Source organism: Cottoperca gobio, chromosome 21, assembly GCF_900634415.1.
Source record: "Cottoperca gobio chromosome 21, fCotGob3.1, whole genome shotgun sequence".
Taxonomy (NCBI): domain Eukaryota; kingdom Metazoa; phylum Chordata; class Actinopteri; order Perciformes; family Bovichtidae; genus Cottoperca; species Cottoperca gobio.
The window spans coordinates 13,245,000-13,271,601 of record NC_041375.1 but is presented as its reverse complement, the minus strand read 5'-3'; the positions used below and the strand labels follow the sequence as shown (position 1 = coordinate 13,271,601).

Genomic DNA, 26,602 nt, shown 5'->3' with positions numbered 1-26,602 from the left:
ATAGGCCATTTGTTTCTCTTCAGCTGTAGAGAAAAAATCAGCTTGAACCATAGACATCGAGGTTAGGCACATTAACCATTAGGCTACCAGGGCTATTTAAAAGAAATCTTGTGATTACAACTAGATTGCAATAGTAAAAATGAAGGGCACACGGAGAGCGCAGACCTCCGTCGACGCAAAATGCCCTGTCTTGCAATGTTAATAGATGTTTTGTGTATACGTCCCGTGAAAATAAAGGAAACCAAATTTTCCCGGACGTGGATTATGTGTTGTAAGTATTGCAAGAAATTATTTTGTTTCCGCATTGACAACATTAAGTGGTAGTCTAAAAAACTATGGAATGCTTTGGTTAGTGCAGAGGTCTTCACCAGGGGGTCCACGGACTGCAAGGAGGAGGGGGGGGGGGTCGTAAAACTTTTGGTTGATTAGACAATTTTTCCACAAATTTAAATGTCTTTAAATATACATTAACATGAATCCAACATATTGTAGCGAACGGATAAATGGAGGCAAAAGACCCTATCTTTCAGTCAGCAATGCACACGTTCAGTATTAATTGAATAGCTTAGTATTGAATGCACAATAACAGGGTAGCTATGTTTATACATGGTACTAGGCCCAGTTTAATATAAAACACAATTGTATAGTAGTAAATGGGATGCAACTAGTAACAAATGCCTCTGAGTGTGGAAGCTATAATGCTGACCACACTGTTACATAAGGAGCCACCTAAGTGACCTCGCCTGTCACCGTGGATAAGTGCTGACTTAAACATGAATCACTACAGACAGGCAGGCAGTCATACAGGGCTTTCCTTTGACTATTCAAACTGAGGTGGATGAGCTGCTAAGAGTGTTGTTTGGACCTCGGCTCACGTGCATTCTTATGAAATCATGTGAAACAGACACAAAACCTCACAGGGCAGCTAAACTCTGATCTGACTAGCAATGATGTGTTAAAACAAAGCCTTAAAACACCTAATAAAACCCTACTTGCATTACAACAGAAAGCTAGAGATCTGATCATCTGCATTTCAGACTTCAGACATCGATTTACACCTTTACTTAAGATTGTCATGATTGAGCTACCATTGTTAGCCTTTAAGAAAGCCACAAGCACATAAGTGCAACAACAACAACCTGCTCTCTGCGATTAAACTAGAAACAAATAATGTTTTTTAAATATAAGATACAGTGTTGAGTCAAATCTATAATCATGAGTGGTAAAGTCAACAAGATATAAACAGAAGAAAAGGGTCTTTAATTGGAAAGCTACTAAAACATGAGCAATACTTCTAACCTCAATAACAAAACCACAATGTGGGGACTTGAGTCACGATCACACGAGAGCCTTTCGGAAAGCACGAGACGTTTCAATACTAGACCTACATCAGGTAAAACCAAGAACATCCGATGAAGGTCAAGTACAGAAACGTTGTTTGCAAGTTAGACGATGTGCGGGAGCTTATTTGCAATGTTTGAGCCACTCATGCTTCTCCTACGCACCTGTCTCGTGAAATAGATGTGCGAAGTGCTTTTCTGCTCATTGTCAATGACCTTGTCCTTTTAAGGACATGGTGCTACTGTAAAAACATGTTTCTCAGACAGGAGTTTGGTTTCTTCCTCTGTCGCCTGTTCTTAGCTGCAACAGTCCTACAGCTTTTGCCCTTAGAAAACCTGTGTGGCTCACAAGGATGTTGTGGTTTTGAGTTGATGGGATTAGGGATTAGGACTCAAAGTATTATTTTTTCAAAGTGGGAAGATCCTACTTAACGTTGCAGGCAACAGCCTCTGCTGGCTGATTGTAAGGTTTTCTTGTAAAGCTTCAAGACAATTCCCTCAGTCTTAGGTTTTTGTCAAATACTGTTGTGAAGGAAATGTTCAGTTGTCAAAATGTACCCGACTATAATGTAGAGCAGTGGTCCCCAACCACCGGTCCGCGGTCATCAGTCAGGGACACGCAGTCTGTGTGTCTGTGTCTCTTGACACATGTCAAACCCATAGGTCCAGACGCTCGTCTCAGTCACGTGATACTTTACTTAAAAAATGTTAGCCCACAAGCTAGCAAAAATGAGTGGAAAACAAACGTCTTTAAAGAGCTTGAAAGGGGAAACGACCCAATGAGGAGACAGAAGAAGAAGAAGAGCCTACGACTTCCAAGAAAAAGAAAGCTGCATTTAAAAGACAATATTAGGAGTCCTACTTAAAATACATAAAATGATTCTCATGCACCAAGCCCGCTCTGCATAATATGTGGCGGCAGGCTAGCAAATGAGGCAATGAAGCCTTCAAAACTGCTTTGGCACATGGAGACCAGGCACCCTGCATTAAAAGACAAGCCTTTGGAAAGAAAAAAAACATGAACAAGAAGGACAGAAACTGGTTCGTGGCGCAAGAAAGGTTGAAGACCGCTGATGTAGAGCACTTGCATGCTGATATAGCAGTAAGGAATTGTAGTTAATTATGGCATCAACACCTATTATTATGCAAGAATATATTTGTGATTATATGTGACATCATGTGATTTGTACTGTTATTGTTGGTTATTGCACAGAGGCCACCGTCTAGACAAACGATAACTAGATACTCTACTCAAGTGCTTTGCAATGAGCCATTTATTAAAAGCATACTTCTCCACACTGTGATTATTAGTAGTGATAGCAATCTAAGATCTGACCAAATCACTCCTCTCCCTGTGCACCCACAGAGTGTGACATGTGACAGCAGAGTGTTGGAAATAAACTTATTGCAGCTGTATCTAGGTCAGTGTCTTTGGTTTACGTTCTGACAAATACAGAAGTGAATAAAGTCAGACCACAGAGATTATTCAGAGTGTTAAGATTTATGAAACGTGACAGTGGAAAAAACTATGTGGGCACAAAATTGGGAATATGCATACACAGACTTTGTCAGATTTAGCCACCCTTGCTTATAAGATGTTCACATGCTGTTCCTTTTTGTACGTTCCAAACAGTGTAAAACTGTGTGCGCAGTACTAATGCTCACTCCCACAGTAAGTCTTAATGTTGACACACCCCCGTTTAATCTTGTTTGCTACACCCAAATCATCACAGGCCAGCATACTTGCACAAGCTCTAAGGCTTCTTCTGTGGATTTACTTTTCTCTATGTTAATGTTTTTATATTGCAAGACTACATATGTAAACGTTCTTACTTTTGCTGGCGGAAAAAACGAGTCTAGTAGTAATTGATGCAAATAAATACAATCAAAACTGTATTCAAGGCCTGAAAAGCACAATTTCACACATACAGAAGAGATTAAAGCTGCAAACACAATGTAAGTGTTAAATGTAAGTGAAATGCAATTACATTTTATTACGCTGCTTCGGTAAATATTGGATTCTGATTGGTTAATTACAGCATTCTACTCTTTGTAGGCGGCTGCTACTGACACTGTTCTGATCATAGATTCTGGAGAAGGTAATAAAATCAGTTTTAAAATAATATTTTGTGACTTTAGTAAGCAACAGAGTATTAAGTGAGATAATGTTCAGCGAGCGTGTTATGTTTTGCGAAATGAACCCCTTTAGGCTGATTCAAGACCCTTGTAAGTCATGTTTTAGAGACGCAAAACTAGTCTTCTTTCTTTTTTCTTTAATTCATAAAAACACTTCCACTTCATTCAGAGGCAAAATGTGACGTTGAAATATCTACCGTAGCCTGTAACAATTCAAAGGCACTTCAGTATTTCAAACCAGTATTTAGAAGTTACCGATTTAAACCAATCCTACATAAAACGAAGCGCTGCTCTCTGAGTGGTGCAGATAAGCCTGCAAATGTTACAAAACAGGCTTAGAGGAGCAAACTATCCGATTTGCTGTGGAGCTGGAAGAGACCGATCATGTTTGCTGCTCAGAGCAGATGTCGATCTAAACGCGTCAAATCTTTTTGTGTGAGCACGCTCCTTAAATCTGAGTGTGTGTGAATTGAAAGCCTCCATTTAGTAAGCTTGTTCAGCTCTTCGTGAAAGGCTGACTCAGTCATTTCCTCCGGCTTGTCAAACTGTCAAAGACACACTGAAGGGAAATTCTCCATCGGCAGGGCAGGCTTATCAGTTACCATGGGAACTGTATTAAAAATGACTTTCAGGCAAATGCAAATATTCCCCAAAAAGAAATGTCTGTTTTGTGAAAAAAACAACTTGGATCACTTTGCTCTTATCATGTCTATGAAAGAGGGGGTGGCTGTAAGTGGCACAGAAAAAGATGAACCGATTCAATTAAAATCTGAGCATGCAAGATGTGAAACATGAGAAATATCAAATGTTGTTTGTCGTTATCCTTCATATGTCGATGGCACCATGATGCTTAAATCTTGAGAGCTAATGGTGTTATATTTTGTTGCTTTTTTTGGTATAATTGCATAAAGAAGACATAAAAGGGAAACCACTAAACTAGATTAAAAAGACATGTGTTTAACCTTGATGAAGACATCAGTAACTGCAACATTAAGGGGGGGGGGGGGACAATCCATCAATGAGATCATCATCAACATCTCACAATTAAATCTCATCTGCAGTTTCTGGCATCATGAATCAGATTGATACGTAATGATTTTCAATCTATATGTACTGAAAAAACTTGCACACGCCTAAGAATTCCACTTAAAAGAGGAATGATTTTTATAGCATCAAGGCAGAAAATAAATAAAAAGACCTTCCTGATTCAGCATCAATGAAGTAGAAAATATGAGGCGGTTTGAGAGGCCGTGCTTACCTCAGTGTCCCAGAACTCAGATCTCCACTGGGAGAGGCAAATGGTTCCCCACAGAGTCACACATCTGTCAATCACTGAGGATCATCTGCAACAACAAGGAAGTAATGATCAATCAATCAGATCACCACTGGAAGAACTGTCACAGGAAAAGTGGTCATTTGCAAAAAGGGAAATTCTCTTGGCAGCGCACAACATACACAAATGACAAATAATTAGTCAAGACAACGTACAAAGCAGCTGACAACACGGAGACCAACAGATGGGTTGCTTCGACAGCACGGCCCTCCACTAAAAAAGTGCAAAGTTTTAACAATTAAGAACATTACTGTGACGCAGGGAGGCCTTACAACATGCATTCAGTATAAACTAATAACACGCATTTTGTTGCATAATAACTACTATGCATTTGTACAAACAAACGCTTTATTTTGAAGGTTATTTAAAGGCAGGGCACAAGGAGTCATTTTTCCTATTGTTGCATAGCAACAGTCAAGCTGGCCAACTTGTTGTCCTCGCAGGCTAAAAATGCATCTTGAGGATTTTCACCCATAGTATTTACTGTAGTTGGCAAAATGGATCGAGGCGTCAGTGGCACGAAACAAGACGCTGCAGAGAGCCGGCTCTGCTCCGCTGCGTGTCCCTGAGAAGCAGACGGTGCCACATCACTGAGCACTCCATCTGATGTTAAGCATTTCCAACACAGCCTTGTGTTTATCTGAAGGACTCTTACATTAGCAATTCATCACAAGGACTCAAGGAAATTACCATGGTGAAGTCCCATCTGTTTAGAATCATGTGGACAAAGAAGGTATTTATTTTTTACTTTGCCAGATAAAGCATACTTATTCTGTATGACTCATCAAAGCAGAGGGTAACAGTGGTGCCAGGTCGGGAGAACACAGCAAAGGGAGGGAAGAGGGATGAATAATGCAACGCACACAATAATATATCACATATTAGATGACAGAATTATGCAAGTTAAAAGGTTTGACAGGAATATTTTGAGTTCTTTAGGATAATAGACGAGCACAAGTACATTAAATGTGATCAAACTAATTTGATGCATCTTTCTCTTTAAATTGGTAGAAACCAAAGAACCAAACAGTAAAAGCTGGCAGGATGGTACATACTGTTTATGTTAAGGTATCTCTCCCTCTATAGGCCATCTCTGGATGTATAAGGCCATTGTGGCCAATGTTGCAAATCAATAAGCAGGGCTGTTTGATGACAGAATTGGATTTTTATGTCATCTTTGCATCAGTGTAAAGCAGTGCTTTGATTTAACAGTCAATTAACTTGCTGAATTAGCCCAAAACAGACAATCCAATTGGTTACTTTATTTATTAACAATTCCTCAATTGATATTCCAAAATACAGCATCACAATGCATCAATGTACCTTTTGCAATAAACGTATTAGATATCTTTAATAACTTTTTCCCTTTTGTCATTCTATTCCACTCTCCTGCTTTTTCAAAAGCCAAGCACCGTAACAATAAGGAATAGAGAAAGCAGGATGTATCTTACCCATAAAGTCATAGGTCCATATAACTTACGGCAGTGGGTTGGTCTTTGAAATGTTTCACAAGTGAGACAGTATTTTGTAGGTGCCTCAAAAGGATATTGCATAAGATAACAACTATTGCACTGTAACAAAAGAACACGCATTTTCTTCTACTTCAACAATTTCATTCTTACCAAAAAAGGGTTTTTGCCTTAAGCCTAGGATATCTGGTAGAGTTTTCCCCATCATACAGATGCAACCCAAAAGCCCTACAGTATACATAGAAAACTGCTGTAAGAAGAAAAAGACATAGCAAACTAGCTCAAGCTGGTTAACAGGAATAATTACAATTCTGTCTTCCTTCTGGTTACAACAATGCATAATTAGCTGGAACCGTACCATGGGACTACAGTGTAATTCCTCCCCACTTTGCACCCTGTATTTGCGTGTGTAGTAACAACAGTTCTCCCCAGCCAGCCGTCACTGTTTGCTAAATATGTCATACTCCTAATGAGGCCTGGCGAATGACAATAAGCACATTTTCATTCAAAGGCCGCTCTTCCTCTATGCAGGACCTGCTTATTGTCCTGTAGCGGGACTAGGAGAGTGCCAACCCATCCTGTTGACGCCACTTCAAACCCTAAATCACAATGACATTGCTAAACACACTGCTTAACGGTGCACGAGGTTGAAACAAAGCAGAAGTTATTTTGTGTTTTTAGTTTCAAGATGTTCCTATGTGAATTTGCAGTTAGGCAGATGGATGTCTGTATTACTTGTGTGTCAATCCATCTAGTAGATTATGAGATTTTTCACTGGATAAGTGACCTGTTGATGGCACTGGGGAAAGGTTTGGAGATCACCAAATGAGTCACCTTCTGAGCACTATGTCAAAACTCATGAAAATCCATCTAATTAGTATTTCACTAAAACCCAAACATAACCACCTCATGGTGGCGCTAGAGGAAATGTCAGAGGATCACCAAAGTCATGAAGATTCATCATCTGAACATCACAAATTTCTGTACAAAATGTCATGGCAATCACTCAATCAATTAGGCTGAGCAACATGCATGGGAATGAATTACAATATAATACATTTGAATATATTTCTCGCTTCTTTTCCTGATTGGTCTAAATAAGTTGCTATAGTTGACACTAGTCGATTTTTAGAAATAAAGTCTGAAAAGTCACTAAATATAGAGAGAAATTTGACAAGTTGCGAACACTGCGTGTGTGACTGTGACAATAGTCAGTTACTGTCAGCTGTATATGAGACTGTTCGGACAGCCATGGCCAATCAAGCTGTAAATTGGCCCATCACAGTCACCAGCCAATCTATCGGTGCATTTCTATACATAACTGAGAGAGGGGCCAGTGAGCAGCCCAGCCAGGCAGATATTGAGTGCAACATGTTGTTCTAGCTGCACTTATGAGGGAGGGGAAAGCACTGCTCATTATTAACACTGTGGCTGATTGTTTTCATATTGGAGCCTGGACCCTCAGCAGCTTCATGACTCAATAAGTACTGTACTTGTTATCTAAGTTGGTAAATAAAAAAATCCCTTCATGCAATCAGTCAAATCAGTGATGGTTGGGGCCAGGACTGTTGTGTGTTTATCATGACTCCACACTTTAGCCACAAACACACACACATACACACAGTCTTAGCCAGTCCAGCTGCCAGGACATAGAGGACTAACAACAGCTGCGGCATTAAGTGGCAGTATCAAGTACAACTGAAGAGTATGCCGATAAACGATCACATTAGCAACAATGCACAACATAAACCATGCAGCTTTAACCTACAAGACACTCCTTAGTAAATAACTGGAGTCATATTTCAAGCGAGTACTGAATGGAAGGCTCCCTCAAGCACCTAACAATGCTCATCCTTTATTGCAGACGGATGAATCATACGAGTATCCGTGACTATGTAACTCATTAAACCAATGTAAACATACAGAAGGTTACACCCTGCGAAGTGCAGAGAACCACTCTTAAATACTGCTGCACCCAGGACATTAGAGAGGAGACAGTCATGGATAATTGAAATATTTGGTCTGATTATTACAGTATAGAGTATACATTTGTTTTTGGGGACACAATTTCAAATTTTGACACTGTTTAGCAGCATTGGCGAAAACCGCAGAAATATCTGACACAATAAACACTTATTATTTGGGTATAATGTTACAAACGGCTTTTCTATTGAGCAACAAACTATTTATTTCCCCACAAAGTCAACGACTTTCACCACACGTGTCAGTTCCATGAGTCTGCAAGTGAGTGTTCACAACATCGATCACAGCAGGGCAGATTTAGGAACATTTGGAAGAAAAATAAGAATGCATCATTATAATTAATATTGAATTAGCATGAAGTCAGTTAGTCAGCTGGTGTGATAACTGGGTGCAATACTTTTCAGCATGACATGTTAAGAAATCCAAACATGTGATGTGATCACGCCTACGATTAGTCTCTGCTGCACCACAGCTGACAAGCTTTGCATTTTCATGAGTTGTTTGTTTAGGTTGCACATGAGCCACTCGTAATCAAAGCTGATATCCACACACAATTATCTGCGAGTTAAATTATCAGACTACATTTTGGCAAACTGTCGTGCCATGTGAATAGTCAAACATTTTGGCGGAGAAGGAATGAGGCAACAAATGTGATTTCAGTCCCATTATTTGTTTTGTTTTTCTGATGTTTTTACAGTACCGTGTGCAGAAACAACAAATGGAAGACATAGCTGAGTATGAACATCAGTCTAGACTGTATAAGTGTTTGCTAGTAAAGAATAATTTCTTTATAACCATAAAACAGCACGAGTTGCGTCAGCGATTACTATGGAAAGTCTTTTTGTTTATGTTTCCGAACAATAAAATCTCTTCGTAAACGGCAGGTGGGCTGATTTCCTTAGTTACAGTACTGGAACACATTTCTCTCACCGTGTAGATACAAAAAACAACCAAAGTCAAATAGAAAGCACAAGTGAATTTTAGTGATGAAATTCAAAATGAATGCTCTTTGTGATAATGAGAAATGCCAACGTTGCCTCTCTTAACCTGCATAGATTAATGTAAGGAAGAAAAACAAACTCATAAAAAGGGAGACTACAACTGTATTGTACACGTGGGTTTGTATCTGTCTGTCTCAACTTCTCCTCTCTGCCCTAAATGAGCAGTGCCGGGTTTCAACAGTCCAACACTGGGGATTTTTCAAGGTCAGTTTAGCTCAGTCAGCCATGAATTATTGAGCTTGAGCAAGCTCAGTGCCTGTTCTGTTTGGGCCGCTTCCGAAGCTGCCCTTATTCCTTCAAGTGTGTTTGCTGTGACCATGACAAACTAAATATCCAACAGTGATGATGGGACAATTTATTGATCCATGTTGGGAAATTGTCTCTGTTTTTAACCTCTTCAGCAGGAAGGTCACATCACAGGGTCGAACACAGACCAGGACGGGTTCAGTGACACTTAAGCAGGAAAGATGCATGCTATTACAGGACTTTAAATGTGTTTCTCGCTGAAAGATATTAACTTGCAGCCCTACGCACATATTGTGAAATAATATATTGTACTTACTAAATTAAGGCCATTAAGCTGCTCCAATCACACAAAATAAAAGCTTAGATCAATGATTGAACTGAGCAGTCGGGTTTAAGAATAAGTAAGGATCTGGGGAAGGTTCATGACCACTGGGAGTTTTGTTTCAGTCTGCTGATTTGCATAAAAACACGCAACATAGCCCCAATGCATTAGTAAGCACGGAAACACACACAGGCATGTGCTCATTTCCTCTCTGACCAAGTATTACACATTTGGTTTGACACACTCACGAGGGCATTTTACTCATCCTCTTTGGTGCATGTGTGTTTGCAGGTGGCCATTCTCTCTCTCACACTCACACTCTCACACACACACACACACACACACACACACACACACACACACACACGGATTAACTAACTGATACCTGACCACAGTGAACGAGTCGGCTGTAATCTCCATCCCATGCCCCTCTCTTTCGTAACAAGGACTAGCCACTCACCATTGGAGTAGGCTGTCTGCACAGGAATAGAATGAGTTATAAAAATAGTGAGGCAGACACAGGTACGTGCCTCGGTGAGACACCAAATAAGAGAGGACTTTTGGTGAGTAAAGGTCACAAACAGGCAGGTGAGAGTGACTACGGTCAATACATTCCTGTGCAAATCAATAGTTCTGCCCCTAGGACACATGGACATAGAAAATGCATGGAAAATATATACTACATGTAATAATAGGGAAAGAAAAGAGAGATAGGTGCTTTGAATAGAGGAGAGAGGGAAAGATTGGCTACGATTTCTCCCTCATCCTCTCCTCATCTCTCATAGGCCAGGCTATGGGAACTGAGGCGTACGCACATCCTGGGCTAAAATTAGCTCTGCTGCAGCTGCAGGGCCAGACGTGTTGGGATGGGCCCGTGTTGCAACTGAATGTACACATACACACACACGCACACACACACACACACACACACACACACACACACACACACACACACACGTACGTACGTACGTAAGCACACACACATACAGGGTTACACCAATTAGACAGGGTGAGCCACAACACACAACAGCACAGGTGAACGCAAACAGCATCCTGCCTCCTTCCTCTCTGCTCCTCAAACTGAGGCATACAAATGCTTTCAATGCAAATGTTGCGTGTTCCACATACAAGACAAACACATGCCCTCCACAGTGGCCCACACTTACCCTAGCCTACGCATGTTTGCGTTGGGATGAAGGAGGAACAACTCGACTTATAAAAGTCAATGGCATTTGCTATATTTCAAGCATTAAGTGTGTGATCTTGTGCGGAATGACATACAATGGGGTTGTTGTGTACAACGCCCTATAATTTTCCAGACAAGTATCATAATAAGCAAGCACTTGTATAGACTGCAAGCATTGTGGCTGTAGTGTCTTGACAAGTCTTGGCTTTCAAAAGTTAAAAACAAATAACAGCATTACTGCAGTCCCATTTCCATTTTGGGTTGCATTAAATTGAGAGGTATATACATACCACTACATCCTCATAGAATACCATAGAGGTTTCTTTCAACATTTGTCTAAAAGTGTCAACAAAAACTGAACAATACAAGTTTATAGGGTTTATAGCAGGGCTATTGTACTGTTTTGCATTAGTTTGTACAGGTGTACATAAAACAGCAACACGAGAGCAAAGAGGATTGCTTTTTTATGAACGCTTGGGCAGTCACAAGTTCATTGACAGTTCAGACACATGACCACTTATTCCACGGTATTCAGCACGACTGCTGACATGGTGCATGGTGTGTGGTGGAGCAGCTAAGCATTTAACTTTACTCCAGAGAAACCGAGGAAAATGCTGTACTGCCAAATAAGCTGCTCAGCATTCTTCCAACAATAGGCCACCTTGAGCTTTTGTCACATGCCAAGACCACTGCACGTCCCACCGGCCTGGGACCACAGCCTGCATGACCAAAGGATCAACAAGAGGGGAAATAGGGGAGAGTGGGTGCATTACACTACCACCTCAGATGCTGGGGTGGGGGGGCTGCAAAACCGCTGAACACAAAGAAAAGCAATCCAGAGAGCTTGGCCTCTCAATTTCCTCTCACACCAGAGACACCTAATGGTTGTTAAATCAAATTGTTTCCTACATTATGAAAAACAACAATAATGTGGGCTAAATTTTGGCTCCATTTACCCCACTGCAGTAAAGAAATTACACAAGCGGCACAATGACAGATCTTCAACTGTAGCCAAGTTAATAAGCATAAGCTCATCGAGCCCTGGCCAGACTTTGGCTGGATAAGTATTTTTAGGACCTAGACACTTGAAAAATGTTATTACGCTATGCAAAGTGTTCCTTTTGAGTTTTAACTGTCAACGTTTCATCAGTAGATATCCTCCACCCTTTATTACCAATCAAAGCTCAGTACACTGGCAACATTGGTCATTTTTATCTTGTGATTTTATGTTGTTATTTTGCCAACCTAACCTCATCTTGTTGAATATTGCAGCCTTATCCCATCTCATTCTTAATATATATATATTTTTTTTTTGCACTATTTGTACATATAAAAAAAAAAAAAAGATTGTAAATCTTATACTCGGCATAAATAAGTTCCATCTTATCTTATTAATAGTGAGGCCTCACAAAATTGTAAGGGAACCCTTTTGCTAACAGGTGCCTCACTATCCAGTAAACATCTCTCATAGCTTGATCCAGCAAAAGCCCCCACTTTCCTTCCACGTCTTTTCCATCATATCACTACAACAAATAACTGGCAATAATTCAAAGGCTCCTGAAGTCAACCAGGCTTTGGCATCTGTTCAACTTCAGACTGGGGCTGACTCGTGACCAGCAAGCTGAGCAGGCGAGCAGCGAGCCGATCGAAGGGAAGGCAAAGCCCAGCAGAAAACAGTGGCTCTGAGGCCATGATGACCTATTATCTGGGCTTAAACAAACCGTCCGTGCTGCCATATCAATGATACAGAGCTTGGGTTTCCCCACCGACATCCAGTACAACAGGGGGAAAGTTCAGGTGCCTTTCAGTCTTATATAAAATTGTGTTTCAGGTCAACAGCAGGATCATTTCCTTTTGTGCAGGAGTCGCTGTTAGCATGTCAGATGAGCCTATCTGGTCAAACTTCTCAATGCAGCTGTTAGCATATGTTATGTGGTTACTTATTTTGTAAAAAATGTATGATTGATAAATATCCCTGTGTCACAGCAATAAGCTCCCAAAGAAACTAATCTATTTTTTCTACACGGTCCTTCAATTGAGTTTGGTCCCAGTGTGCAAAACCTGTGTGATGTTCAACCATCCTAGACATGTTGACCTCAAGGGCACTACTACAGCGCAGCAGGGTTGGTCATTTATCAGCCAAAAATGTCAAACATTCACAGACTCCAGCTTCTCACGGAAGGATTTGCTGCATTCTATCACTGTAGTAAATGAAATACTTTGGGGTTTGTAACATTAGTTGTCTTAAATCAGAACAGTCCCATAACCAGTCCGAGAATAGTTAAACTATATGTGGACCTCTCGCAATTGTGACTCCAAGAGGCAAGCTAGTTTTTGTCGTATCTAAGAGAGGTACGGAATTTAAAAAAAAGTCTCAGCACAGTGCACACTGATCTGAGCTCTCCATTTGTGTTTGTTGACAAAGTATAATCTAGTGTTCGGATTCTACCTCGTTCAGTCTGTTCCTGTCAGGTAGCCAATGCTAGAGAGCCAGTTGTCTGCAGGGATCAGGCAAATGTCTTGTCAAAAAACACAAACAATAGGAGAAGAATTAGTATGTAGGGTTTTGCTCTCTCTTTTGAAGCAGACTCTAAAACGAGATGTCTCTGCTCTACCTGGTGGAAGCATGTAATACTGATAGTCCACAGATGTAACATCTTTGCCTTACACAATATCAAGTGAATTATTTTCAAAATAGAAAAAGTATAGCTTTAAGTATATATCAATGGCCATCTTTCTTTTCTCCATTTATTATCCACAGTGTGTCAGACAGATTTAGCTAAAATATGTGCTGTAAATTAGCAATTTGCTGAGTCCAATGCAGAATGGCGGATTAATGGTTAACCCGTTGCTCTGCCAACGTAGCATTGTATTAGTAATGGAGGGTTGCAAACATAGCATTCACTTAAATAAACTGAAGGAGGTGAGACTCTGAGGCACACTGAAATCCAGTGGTCATAATGTACAGCAGAACAATGACGCTTCCATGGGAACCAGCTATTTCCCCCGTAGGGATAATACAGTTAATCTAACCTTATCAAAACAGTCACACACGTAAAGCAAACCGGCACTCCGATGACGGCAGCGTAGCTTCGCAGCATAGGACACTTTACACACAAAATGCGGGATCGTTTTAAAATCTTACACTGAAAGCACACGTGTTCTTCTGTCACATGTCACCGTCAAACCACATAAACACATTTTGAGTTACATGTTTGACAAAGATTTTGTACAGTGCCTCTCAATGTGTTCTCTTTAGAGAGGTTATTGATACACTGTCATGGATGCTTGTTAAATGCATTGGATTGGATTTCCCATCATAGTTTGCAAATTTTGACTCTTTTTAAGCTACATTAGCTAATATTACAAATATTTGAGATACAGTAAGATGTGGCAGATGTCCATCCTTTATTACACAATTAATGCGGTTAGAATTTCTGCTTTCAGGCAGTTCCGCCTTTCACTCATTTACAGCTGCTGTGTTATGATTTCCTAGCACACATGTAAACGTTAATCGCCATCTATTTTATAACTGACTGTTTTATAAATGTAATGGTTTTCTTTGATATATTGATGTAAACTGATTATATACACACACACAATATATATGGGTTTTGGACATTTGGTCCAACAAAATAAGCAATTTGAATAAATTACCTCTGAATGTGCAAAATTAAGGGAAGAGGGAAAATAATCTCCAAATTAATCATTAATGTAAATATTGTTAGTTGCAGCCCGAAACACAAGTATTCACCCTCCTGACATGCATTGTATTTTGCATTGTATACCATCATTAGCTTGGGCAATATACCCTGTGATTCCTAAACCTTGCAATCAGTTTGGAAAGCATTGATTCATTTACAAACAAGAGATTACAGACATTATGCTGCTCTACCTCTTTGGAGCCCCCAGAGAAACAGTATGAACTCATGTTTGGCTGACAGAGAGACAGGTCTCTGAGCAGGGGGGAGCTGGGGGAGAGACATACGGTACATCATGGAGACAGTCAACACAGACAGACCTCATACCTGGCAGTGCAGTGAGTCAGCAGCACCACGGCTCTCTCTGCATGTCAACATATCCAGCTGATTCTCAAGACTGACAACACAACAAGAATGACTTCACTGGTGACATATAAGTACGTCAAGAACAGATGGATGCAGAATGACAACAAGCAAAAGGAAAATACCAATATCAATTCTAAAGATGTCCAGTCTGATGTCCAAACTCTCAAGGGCAGAATTTGATGTTTCCAGTTTGCTTGGCCTCGATGGGACAACAACAAACATGGCAATTCGGATTTTTCTCTACTGGAAGAAGAAGAGGGACATGGGGCTGGCTGCCTGAGGGATCCTCTGGCTTTGTGGGAGCAAGTACAGTGGAAAATAGTCCCCACTGCTAATCCATGGCAGGCTAATTACAGCTTTGATCCCCTAGGCGTGTTAATCACCATAGGTGGGAGGGAGGCAACACACTCTGGGGCTCAATACACTTACGGTTACAGTTGTTTTGGTTTAGAGTGGTCTCAAAAAGCTCACATCTGCTGCAGACATGTCGGCAATATACGAAAATGTTGTGCGTTATCAGTCAACTTAAAGTTCATAAGAGTTTACCTCAGCTTCTAGTGAATCCTCTATGAAACCATTAGGCAAGCTTAAGACGAGTATTTTATACAAGCACATGACTCCGTAACTACGGAATACTGCTGGATACGTGATTTCACCATATGATCTCATACGTTTTAGCACTCACTAAAGAACTTGGGCTGAATAATTTACAATTTGTTACAGTGAGCAACAGAAGAAACTCAACACCTGGAGACAGAGACACAGATTAAGTGGGTAAATCGAGTTTCTGTCTTAAATAGGCCACAGCTCTGATGATAGCCTAAGTCCCAAAACACACACGCACACACACATGGTGGCAGAGATCGAGCAAAGAAGGAAGAGAGAGGAGGATGATGATGATGATGATGATGATGATGATGATGATGATGATGATGATGATTGAGGGGGAGCAGCAGATGGCGTGGAATTATCTGGATCTTCAGATCTATATCTTTGCCAATGGTGATGCCATTATTTGAGGGGTAGTTTACTTATCATGACCAATATCACTCCCAATCAGCATTCATTGAATTTTCGGTTACAGCAAAAGATCAACAGGGAAAGCCACTTGTCAGAAGTAAAACTGGCTTGGCAGAGCAGAGAGGAATGAATTAGTGATGTTGCTGTTGTAAGGAGTGTTGGTTGCTGGTAACTTTCAGCACTGAACTGCTGGTCTGATGTAAAACACTGTTCTGTTCAAAGACAATTTATTAAACGGCACTCGGGGAAGAGTGAGACCTGGTCTTTAGCAAAATGGTGTCGGTATAAGCAGCTGCCCAGATGAAATGTTTCTGGGTGGAAAGCTTGAACACCATCAAGATCCTGCTCTGATGCTCCTGAACTGGCACTGTGCACTCTCCCCTTCACTTACTGAATTATAAAGTTATTTGTCCATACCTAACATAACGTGGCCACTGAGACATGTACTTACTTATCCATTGGTATGTGGTGGTCATTTGAATCCCATACTACTGAAGAAAACTCACATACATGATTGTATGATGACGAACTACTGACAAGCAAGAAATAAAGCAGGCCACTCGGGGTAGCTGGCAATAATATGAAAGGCTATTCAGAGACCTTAGCTCTGTACATGATGACAGTGATTTACTCTGCAGCAACTCATTTTAGATTCAACCCTTTAACGTTAAGGTTACTTCGTATGAGATGTACTGGATGAAAGTAAGTACTGCTTTTAGCACTTAAAAGTTATCCACATAACTTCGAAAGGTGCACAATTGAGACTTCCGCTTATAACTTCAAAATAAAACCCTTTTTGAGCAAACAAGCTGCAGCGTTTTAGAGTTCAACTTCAAGAGTCACAGTGGAGATAGTGTGTATATAATTCAGGGCGAAATGAGCAACGGCTGAAGTTAACTGACAACCGGCGGGCTGTTTAAACACTGTAGCTAGCTAACGTGTTATCTGGGTGTTTCTACGCAGCTCTGTTAGCCATATAGTAAACTGCTAACAAGCTAGCGTTTGTTACAACACTGCCACGACAGCCTGAACCTGCACGTCAACGTTAGCTACCTTAGCTTGGCTGACATGCAGTTAGCGTGCCTGTTTCAGTCAGCAGCTGGTGGACATCCTCATCCTCTTTTTTTTCACCAGTCGTGACCAGGCCAAAGCGGCAGACTGCTGGCTCCAGAGCCAAAGCATCTGCTCCGTGGTTTAGCTAAAGACAGTTAACACTTGTGTCGGAACTGGCCAGTCCGCTACCGTTGAAGCCCCCTCGAAGCGGGTTTAACGTACATCCACACAAACAGTGCTGATGCTGTTCCAAGTCACCAGCAGCCCCTTGACTGCGATTACCTGGAAAATCCTGAACGTTTTACCAGCCATCAGGTAATGAAATACTCACCCGGACTGAAGCTGCTAATGTCACGCGGTGACTGTATCGGTGGTGTTTTCCCAGAGCGGTCACCCAGGTCGAGTAGCTTTCCTCCAAATGATACCGCTCTCAGCGAGCTACACCTCCGTACGATCTCTCCACACTGCAATGGTGCTGAACCACAGCGCGACACGATTGGCCACACTGAGCGGAACTCGGTGCGCTTTGGTAAGCAGAAAGCTGGCGACCTGCAGGGGGAGCAGACGTGATGCCTTCAAAGCTATAGGAAAATTCAGTAACGTGGTTTGAGCGTACTTGTGCATTAACTTTCAGTGAGTGACCCATACTGTTTAACCGAACAAACCACTCCATATGGGCAGGGTGTGTACATTGGCAGAAGTAGAATATTCTTAAACAAAGCAGAGTAATACAAAATATGACAATAATGAATAACATTATCTGAAGCAAAATAGTTCTTATTTTTGATTGCCGCATAAACCTATTTTTATGTTACCTTGGTGTTAAAAAGATAAAGCGCAAAAAGTAGCCATAGTCAATCTAACATTACTTTATTTTGCATAATAAATCACTAATGTTTCCCCTCCTATGCAGCCACCAAATATCATTTGATTACAAAGGCCAGTCTTAAAACATGCATAATAACCTGTTTTAAGCACTTCAGTGTTTAACAAAAAATAGTACTCCTGTCAATGTGAATCATTTCTATATTATTTTATGATGTTATATTGGAATCCTTATAATAAGGCCCCAATAAATGGCTTATAAATTGTAATCAATTATCTTATTAATTGTTTACTAATGCTTTATAGATCAGTAACAAGCTATTAATAATAACACATATTGAGTTGCCAGGTTGTGAAAACCTGGCTGGTTTTTATCCTTTCTATTTGGTAATAATAAAGTTATTACAACCTGCGCAGCTTTGGAGACAGAGCCTTCTCCAGGGCAGCAGCCAGGCTTTGGAACTCCCTCCCCCAAGACATCCGTTACTCTCAGTCCCTCACCGTATTTCAGTCCCGCCTCAAGACGCACCTCTTTTCAACTGTCACTTGCTAGCCCCCTGTTAACCGTAGGCTATTATTCTTTCTTTTCCTTTTTTCTCTTTCCCTTTTTCTTCTCTCGTCCCAACTCCTCCACCCCACCCCCTTACTATTGTAAAGCGACTTTGAGGTCTCGAAAAGCGCTATATAAATTAAATGTATTATTATTATTATTATTATTATTATTATTATTATTATTATTATTATTATTATTATTATTATTATTATTATTATTATAACAATTATCAATTTATGATGATGGGTTCTTTTACTCTCCAATGCTGCCTCATCTGCCGTTTTAAATGTTAATAAGTCATTAAAAAAAGGGTTTGAATTAATCAAGTCTGTAGTTTTAAGTGTTCTGCCTTTAAGTTTTGTTATCGCCGCCTTGTTTAGCTTTCACTTTCACTTTAGTTATCACAGTGAATTGTACAGTTTATAAAACCTAGGCTAATTAGGGCATTTTTTACGCACCTATCGTGTGGTCAAGAGCGGGGATCCATGGATATTTTTCAGTAACTCGGCGTGCACTATTTAAGGAATTTATCTTTAGCCTACGTCTACATTGTAGAGGGACTTTCCTAGAAGTTGTATGAGTGCGTCATATTTCCTGTGTGTGTGTTTCCTGCAATATACGTTTCTCTTTAATTTGATTTTGTGTTGGAATTCGACGCTGTGAGGTAGGTTGTTTCAATAATCCTTTCAGTTTGTTAGATTTTAAAGATAGTTTATTCGAAACTACAGTCATTTGGTAGGCATTCCGGTCCCGGTTGGCAATTTGCTATGTGTTGATCATTATTTCCGTCATCAGCTCTCACTCTTCTTCTACCAAAGATCATGGCTCTTTCGGACCAGAGACAGCTTCAGGCTATTAATCAAACAGTCGAGGCTCTTAGCAGCTGTGAACGCAGGAGGCTGTTTTACCTGTGTGAAATACCTGTCACGGACAACAGTGCGACTTGTATGAAGGAGATGCTGAAATCTAAAGTGATGTGCCATGAGAGGGGATACCTGTTTCTGGCAGAGCTGATGTTGCAACTGAGACGTTTTGACATCCTGAGGAAGGTGTATAACACCAGCAGGGAGGAGGTGGAGATGACTCTGAAACACAGGCAGGTCCTGCCAAGATTTAGGTAAGATGTGTTTTAGGAATACATAAATATTTTAACAATCCAAGTTAACACGACTTTTGGTTCCTAAAGTAGTCATGGTTTCCCCTACTGCAGAGTATTGATGGCTAATATAAATGAGGATATGGCCAATGAAGACCTGACCAGTGTGAAATTCTTGTTAGACACCACATTATCCCGTGAGAACATGGAACAAGCAAAGGTAAACACAAATCTGTCTCCACTGAATTTCCCATTTTTGTATGTGTGGGAGGATAGTTTTTGTTGTTTGTCACTTGAAACAAAAATGTCTGACACATACCAAAGTCATTTTAACTTCCCCTGACCTCTCTCTTTTGTGACAGAGTTTCCTGGATGTGATCATTGAACTTGAGAAGCTCGATAAAGTTTCACCTGAAAGAGTCGACGTTGTAGAGGAACTATTAAGAAACATTGGCAGAGTCGACTTAGCCAAAAAAGTGTCTGCATACAAGATGTCAGGTGACTGTCTTAACTTTATGAATAGCTACAAAAAAGTGGAACTGAAAATGAATGAGTGTGTGTGTGTCTGAAAGAGTCCATGACGCTTACATATAATAGAAGAAGAAAAAAAGACTTCTGTCAGTACACTTTCTGTTATGTTTTGTGCAGACAGAAACCTAATATTAAAGCCACGTATTCAACACATTTTCTTTCTTAGTCAACATGCATTGTGTTGACTTTACTATGTAAATGCAGAAGTGTATTTTATCATGTTCCAACAAAAAGTAATTGTTTTTTCTTTCCCAGATGATGATATTAAGTATAGTAAACAAAATGCATTTAATTTTCTGTTTCATGTAACTCACATAACTGACGAAGCCTATCTTATCTGTTTTGTAAGACGGATGAACTTCATACGTCAGTTGGAGATATCTTCATCTATCAGATAACGTTTTCTCTTTCGGTAGATTGAATTTTAAAGATTTTTCATTACTAAACTCTAATAAACAAACCACACATTATAAGATTTAGCTTTTAGCCTGCTAAAAAGTGGATGGATATGAAAGGAGAATCACAAAGTAGTTTAAATGATACGTTATTACTGTACTTGTATTCACTTGTATATCTGTCTATGTACACTTTTCACAGTTCTAACACCTGAAAGACATTCATCTCAGCAGCAAAGTCACAGAGCTCCAGTAAGTAGTGTACAAAAGTTATTCAACATTTTAAGTTTCTTTCTATCTATTATAAAACTAAAACTTCCAACATTTCTTCTCTTCAGTGTCCATTCACCTCTCCAAATGGTTCCCATTCTCTGCAGCAAACAAGACAAGCAGAGTCCTTCCACATTGGTAAGACAGGCTGCATATTAGCAAATTATAGCAAGACAGAAATATATGTTTTTACCGACACACTGTAAGTGAAAATCAAATTATTTAAAGTAGGGCGTCACAGCTGCCAGTAAAATCAGTTGGAAAGCCCCATGTCGCTCATCGTATTTCCCTTTGGTATTCATAATACCTTATGAATCTTTGTCAACAGCCACAGAAAACACACCAGTGCCCATACACAGAGAGCAGCACTGTCAGGTAAGGTTTTCACTCACTATTCGTGCAGTTTTCCCCTATATGTTTAAATGTGTTTTAATTAGTAATGTGCATTTATGAAACTTGTTTGCTTGCTCCTTTGCATTTTAGAGTCAACTAGATTTGTACAAATTTAACACAAATCCCAGAGGACTTTGTGTTATCATAGACTGCGTGGGTAATGACGGAGGTGAGACTCAAAACCCTTTTTACCTACAGTCCAGTACTGGAATAAGTATTCAGATCAGTACAGTACAATACCAATGTTAAAGTACTCCATTACAAGTGATAGACTTTAATTTCAAATCATTAAAAGGAAAGATACAAAAGTATCATCACCAAAAGGTACTGAAAGTATCAAAGTCAAAGTATTCTGCAGAATAATGGATACTGATTTATCAACGTGTAAGCCTAATTTTTTATTGTTGTAGCTGATGGAGCTAGTTTTAAGTACTTGATATAGCCTACAGTTTAGTCCATTGGTTTCCAACCCAGGGGTCGGCCCCCTCCAAAGGGTCACTAGATAAAGCTGAGGGGTCGTGCAATGATTAATGGGAGAAGAAATAAGAATAAAACTGTTCTGCTACACAAATTAGTTTGTAGTTTTTGGGATTTTTATCTTTGCTTTTTGTGAAATAATAGATCATTTTACCTTTGTTGTCTTAGTTATGGTTATATATTAGTTATTTAAATTAAACCATTATTTTAGTGTCTTCTCATGTGATAGTAAACTCAATATCTTTGGGTTGTGTTTGTAGCAGCTCTAGTCTGATGGTGTTTTTTCATTGATGTTTTAAGTGACATATTTCCTTACTCACTTAGAAATGTTGGAACAGACATTTAAGGCTCTTCACTTCAAAGTGGCCCTCTTCAAATGGCTGAGTGTGGATGACACTCTTATGGCTCTCAGAGGGATATTCAGCCAGAGAGAGAACCTTGTACACGACTGCTTTGTGTGTTGCATCATTAGCCGGGGTACGGCAAACCATCTCCTGGGTACAGACTCGTACGGCTCAGGTCTACTTCTGGACAATGTCAGACGTCTTTTCACTGGTGATGCATGCCCCATGCTGGCAGGCAAGCCCAAACTGTTCTTCTTCCAGAGGTACAGCGTCCCAGAGTTTCTGCCCCATGCCAGGATGGAGCACCGGGATGAGGATCTGGAGACAGATGGGTTTCCCAGATGTGATATCATCCCTACAGATGCAGATGTGTTCTGGAGTCACTGCTGGACGGATGAATGTCAACTGGAGCAAGGACACCATCGCTCCATTTACCTGAAGGCTCTGACAGATGCCTTACAGAAAGGTCAAATAAGGTACGGACAAATACTCAACAGTAAATCCATCTTCGGTTTAGTATGAGACAGTTTTAATTTCTTAGACTAAACTGTTGTTTGTTTTCTGACAGGAAAACACATCTGGTTGATGTTCACACAGAGGTGAATAGGGCCATCTTTGAACATAACTCAAGGAATCCTGGAGCAAGCTACCACATCGATCTGAAACATACTTTAAGGAAAGATCTTTACTTAAAATAGAGGATTACAATACTGCCAGTCATGTATTAATCTAGCATATTCCTTCTTTTTACTGTGTATGCAGTGACATCTACTGGTGGTAAGAACTGATGAAGCAAAGTTTATTTAACAGTTTGTTTTTAATGTGTATTTATTTCAAAATTCCTTTTCGATATATATATTATACTAGTTTAATAACTGACATACAAATGTTGTTTGCACAAGACATGCAACGTTTTAATCATACACAACTGTATATTTTTATGTATCTATGTAATCTTATTTTATTATTTTCTTGAAGCAGCTATAACCGATAAGTAGTGTATTCATGTGTTCTTTGTTCTTATTATCCGTATACTTATTTTGTAACCTATAAAATATGGTTATTAGTTGAATGAAGTAAACTAACTCTTTAATTAATTAATTAAGTTTGTTGAATTCAATAGTGGCATTACATATTATTCTAATAATTGATTTCATGTCAAACAACTTTAAAATATACTTTATGTAAATCATTTGAAAATGTTCATTTTATATCCCTTTTTAAAGGTCAAATTAAATCACTTTGAAACAACCTCAGTGTAAATTGTCCTGTAAACTTTGCTGTACAGTGACCTTCAGCCAACACTTCAACTGACATTGATTTTCAGTTTATGCACTTGAACATGCACTAATATCTTCCAGGACTTACACCTCAACTGCCAATTATCTATCCCCTACACTCTGTCTGACATTTAAACTCCTTTCAGTGATTCATCTTCAACTAAAGCTTCACCCAGCGCCTTCACTTAAATTGACACTTTAACTTCATTCAGTCAGCAAGAACACACTTACATTTTGCTCAGAAGTTTGGCTATTTCTAGTTGTAAATACAGGATCTGTATATAGGGATACAGTAGATATAGGACGTTTGGAATACTATCTTGTGTACTATCTGGCCACAGTATTGATTTGTCTTTGTACTTTGGTAGTGCCATTAAACGGGTGATAATTTAAGTATACTGTATCCTTAGAGATCACAGTGACATCTAGTGAATAAGGAATCAGTTATAAGATAAGCCTATATTTATTTATAGAGGTGAAATTAATAGAGAAAGTTAAAAATAAATAATACGAGGCATGTAAGAATAGAGGTGGAAAAATCTAAACTATACAAGTGTAATTAAAGGAAATTACAATGCAAAAGAGAGGAGGATGGTTATAATACTCAGCACCTAAAACTCTGAACTTTTATGTTATAGCTCTCAAATGTTGACACATAGTACCCTCATTTGTCTACTACAAATAGCAATGTTTCCAACATCTCCAAACTAAAAAAGAGAAGTAATTAAATTACGTAAAATACAAGTAGATCCATTGTTACAACCTACCCCATTACTGTTGTAACAACAACAAACCTATAGTGTGTGTGTGTTGCCTATAGTTATAATATATAATATGATTAAGTAATGATACTGATTGATTTTCTGTATTTATATACAAATATAATATACATATAGTATATAATGTCATAAGCAGTATGACATATAGCCATAATATAGAGCAGTATGCACAATAAAGTATGTTGTTGTAGTGTGACGTCCCACAAATTCAGTGGCACGCAGCGCTGTGATTGTGACAGTAGGAGGCAGGCAAGTTATTTGATGAACATCAGGAGACACAAACCCAGGAGTAGGGCTCGTGAACGCGCACAGTCAGAGCTGCTGTTGCTATGATGCAATGGCGACTGCGCCGTGGGAAGCGAGCGAGGAGTTGAATGAGTTCCCTCCACAGTTGAAGTGAAGCAGCCGCAGACAGTCAGACAGGACACCGTCAGTGCCGAGGGACAGACAGCAGGCACTGAGACACGGCCCTGTCCTACCACACTACATGGAAACACAGCCAGGTGTGTCTGCTAGCCTCACAGCTAGCCGTGTCATGACGGTTGGAGAGATTTCTCACACATCTGTACGACGTTGCAGCGAGACGAACACCAACACCCTATTTACCCTCCTTCGCCGAAACCAAGTGAGGAGGGGTTGTTGTTATTAACAACAAATTCTGGTCGTATTGTCCTCCTCACGGGCGACTCAGTGGACCTATTTGTGCTTCTCATAATGGCTGAGAGAACCTCAACCGGGTTGCTAACGATGATGTTGGAGCCCACGCCGGCTGTCGCTCTGACCCTGCCGGCGGAGGTCCGGGAGAAGCTGGCGGAGCTGGAGCTGGAGCTCTCTGAAGGTAAGTTGACAACAACATGTACACAAACAACCACACCGTGTGGCCAAAGCATGCTGTTTTTCCTGGAAGGGGGGAGCTTTAAACATTTCCCATGCACATGACAGCTATCAGAACCACCGCCCTTTATCTTGGCTTTGTGGCTCATGTTTGAAAACATGCCGGCATCACCGAAGCCCCTCTGCTCATCCCCGGGCGAAAGCTGAACTTCTGCTGTAGTTTTCTCCTCACGACTGTTAACCACTGCAACGCAGGGTAGTTGCTAAACTAAACTAAACTGGTTAATAGGCTGCACAGTTAAGTTTCACATCTAAAGAGTGTCCCTATTGTCCTGACATTTTAAATATCCAAACACCATACTTGATCAGAAGGCCATCCGCCTCAACGTTAACAGCTGAGGTGACACACCCGTGCGGCTGTTGTGTGGCTCTATTTTTGACATTAGCATAATCAAGGATCTGTCCTTTTTGAAGTTTATGAAAAAGGAAAGTTTAGAACTAATACAAATGCACATATTAATACAAACGATGCAAATGTGTCTAAGTTCATGTACTCCTTGCTTGTACCCTTTTGTTGGTACCTTCCACTTCTGCTTTCATAAACTTCCATACAATAGAGCAAAGTGAGGCTTTTGATTATGGAAATATAAATCATGCATCTTCCGGTTTATAAAAACTATTACAATTTAATTTAGGCTTACCAAACTTCAGGCATTAAGTTAAGTCTTAAATTAAGTTTTTTTATTTGGGTTTCTATTTCAACATTAAACATTTAATCAGATTTTATGTTATTTTCTTTTTTGTCAATATCAGCTATTTTCTATAAAACCCAAAGCCAACCTAAAGCATGCCTCTATGCTGAACATAATATACTGTACAATAATCATGGTTATACTTGCTGCACTTTTACATTTATGTAAGAAAAAGGTCTATTCTATATAAAATAAGCCCCTTAACTATCATGTCATATCATATGTTCTGCTGTCAGAAACACGAAGACATCATAGCATATGCCTGTACAAAGTCCGGAAGAAATGTTTACTGATATGACTCATTACCTAATCTCTTTCCTTGATATTTGTCCTAAAGGACAAATGTCACTGTCACTAATACTGGATTAAACATTGATGTAGCTGAATGTATTAGAAATGTCAACTCTCTCAACAGAGTTTGGGCTCTCTGGAGGATCATGCAAAAAATAAAACATGACATTGCTCATATTTGTACCACCTGTCAACTGAAACCTGCAGGATTTGACCAAAAACTCTATTTTTGGATCACATTTGGTGCTAGAAGGACTTTACATTATAGTGTAGTCACTAGTGCTGTGCAGAGTAAATAAAGCTGGGCTCATCCTCTCGCTGACTATAAATCCTTAAGAGTTTCACTACACTGTAAATAATGAAGACCGAGAGTGCTTGTTTTTCACAAAGCTTTTCTATTCTTTTTAGTTTTTTAAGTGAGACTCATTGTTTAACTGCTCCTTTTATTCGAGCGGTTCTCACATGGTCAAATTAGCAGAGCTGATTTGAGATTTGACCTCAGGGTGTGACTCTATAACTCTGGAGAAAATGTTCACTCGACAAGGCAGTAATCATGGAACTTAAAACAATGCGAAAACACACTGATCTATAGTTACATTCTGAATTGAGCCTTTCGTTCTCCATGT

At 39.8% G+C, this 26,602-nt stretch overlaps 3 protein-coding genes across 8 annotated transcripts in view; 2 read left to right on the top strand and 1 right to left on the bottom strand.

Annotated features, from left to right (window-relative positions):
• The window catches only part of LOC115025950 (protein FAM126B), a 41,729-nt gene extending 23,206 nt beyond the window's left edge, over positions 1-18,523 (bottom strand). For 3 of the 4 annotated variants that reach the window (XM_029458373.1, XM_029458371.1, XM_029458375.1), the window contains exons 1-3: positions 18,391-18,523; positions 17,488-17,705; positions 4,735-4,819 (exon numbers count right to left, since the gene is read on the bottom strand). The gene's annotated coding sequence lies outside the window, so the exon portion shown is untranslated. Of the gene's footprint in view, positions 1-4,734; positions 4,820-17,487; positions 17,738-18,390 lie in introns of all 4 variants that reach the window. The other variant, XM_029458372.1, reaches the window with a different exon arrangement.
• On the top strand, positions 17,157-23,291 carry LOC115025951 (CASP8 and FADD-like apoptosis regulator). 3 transcript variants are annotated; one of them, XM_029458378.1, is made up of 10 exons: positions 17,157-17,471; positions 19,353-19,651; positions 19,745-19,850; positions 19,993-20,128; positions 20,759-20,808; positions 20,895-20,964; positions 21,155-21,201; positions 21,310-21,388; positions 22,021-22,516; positions 22,609-23,291. In XM_029458378.1, the coding sequence occupies exons 2-10, from the start codon at positions 19,356-19,358 to the stop codon at positions 22,736-22,738; spliced, it is 1,410 nt and encodes a 469-aa protein (XP_029314238.1). In that variant the 5' UTR covers positions 17,157-17,471; positions 19,353-19,355; the 3' UTR covers positions 22,739-23,291. The 3 variants fall into 3 exon arrangements, with proteins under 3 accessions (XP_029314238.1, XP_029314237.1, XP_029314236.1); XM_029458377.1 differs by lacking the exon at positions 17,157-17,471 and adding an exon at positions 18,772-19,198 and having other exon boundaries at positions 19,330-19,651; XM_029458376.1 differs by lacking the exon at positions 17,157-17,471 and adding an exon at positions 18,773-19,198.
• Positions 23,292-24,461: 1,170 nt separating this feature from the next.
• Positions 24,462-26,602, top strand: part of LOC115026026 (disco-interacting protein 2 homolog A) — an 81,746-nt gene continuing 79,605 nt past the window's right edge. The window contains 1 exon segment of the mRNA XM_029458563.1: positions 24,462-24,937. Coding sequence (XP_029314423.1) covers positions 24,814-24,937 — 124 coding nt within the window. The 5' untranslated portion in view covers positions 24,462-24,813.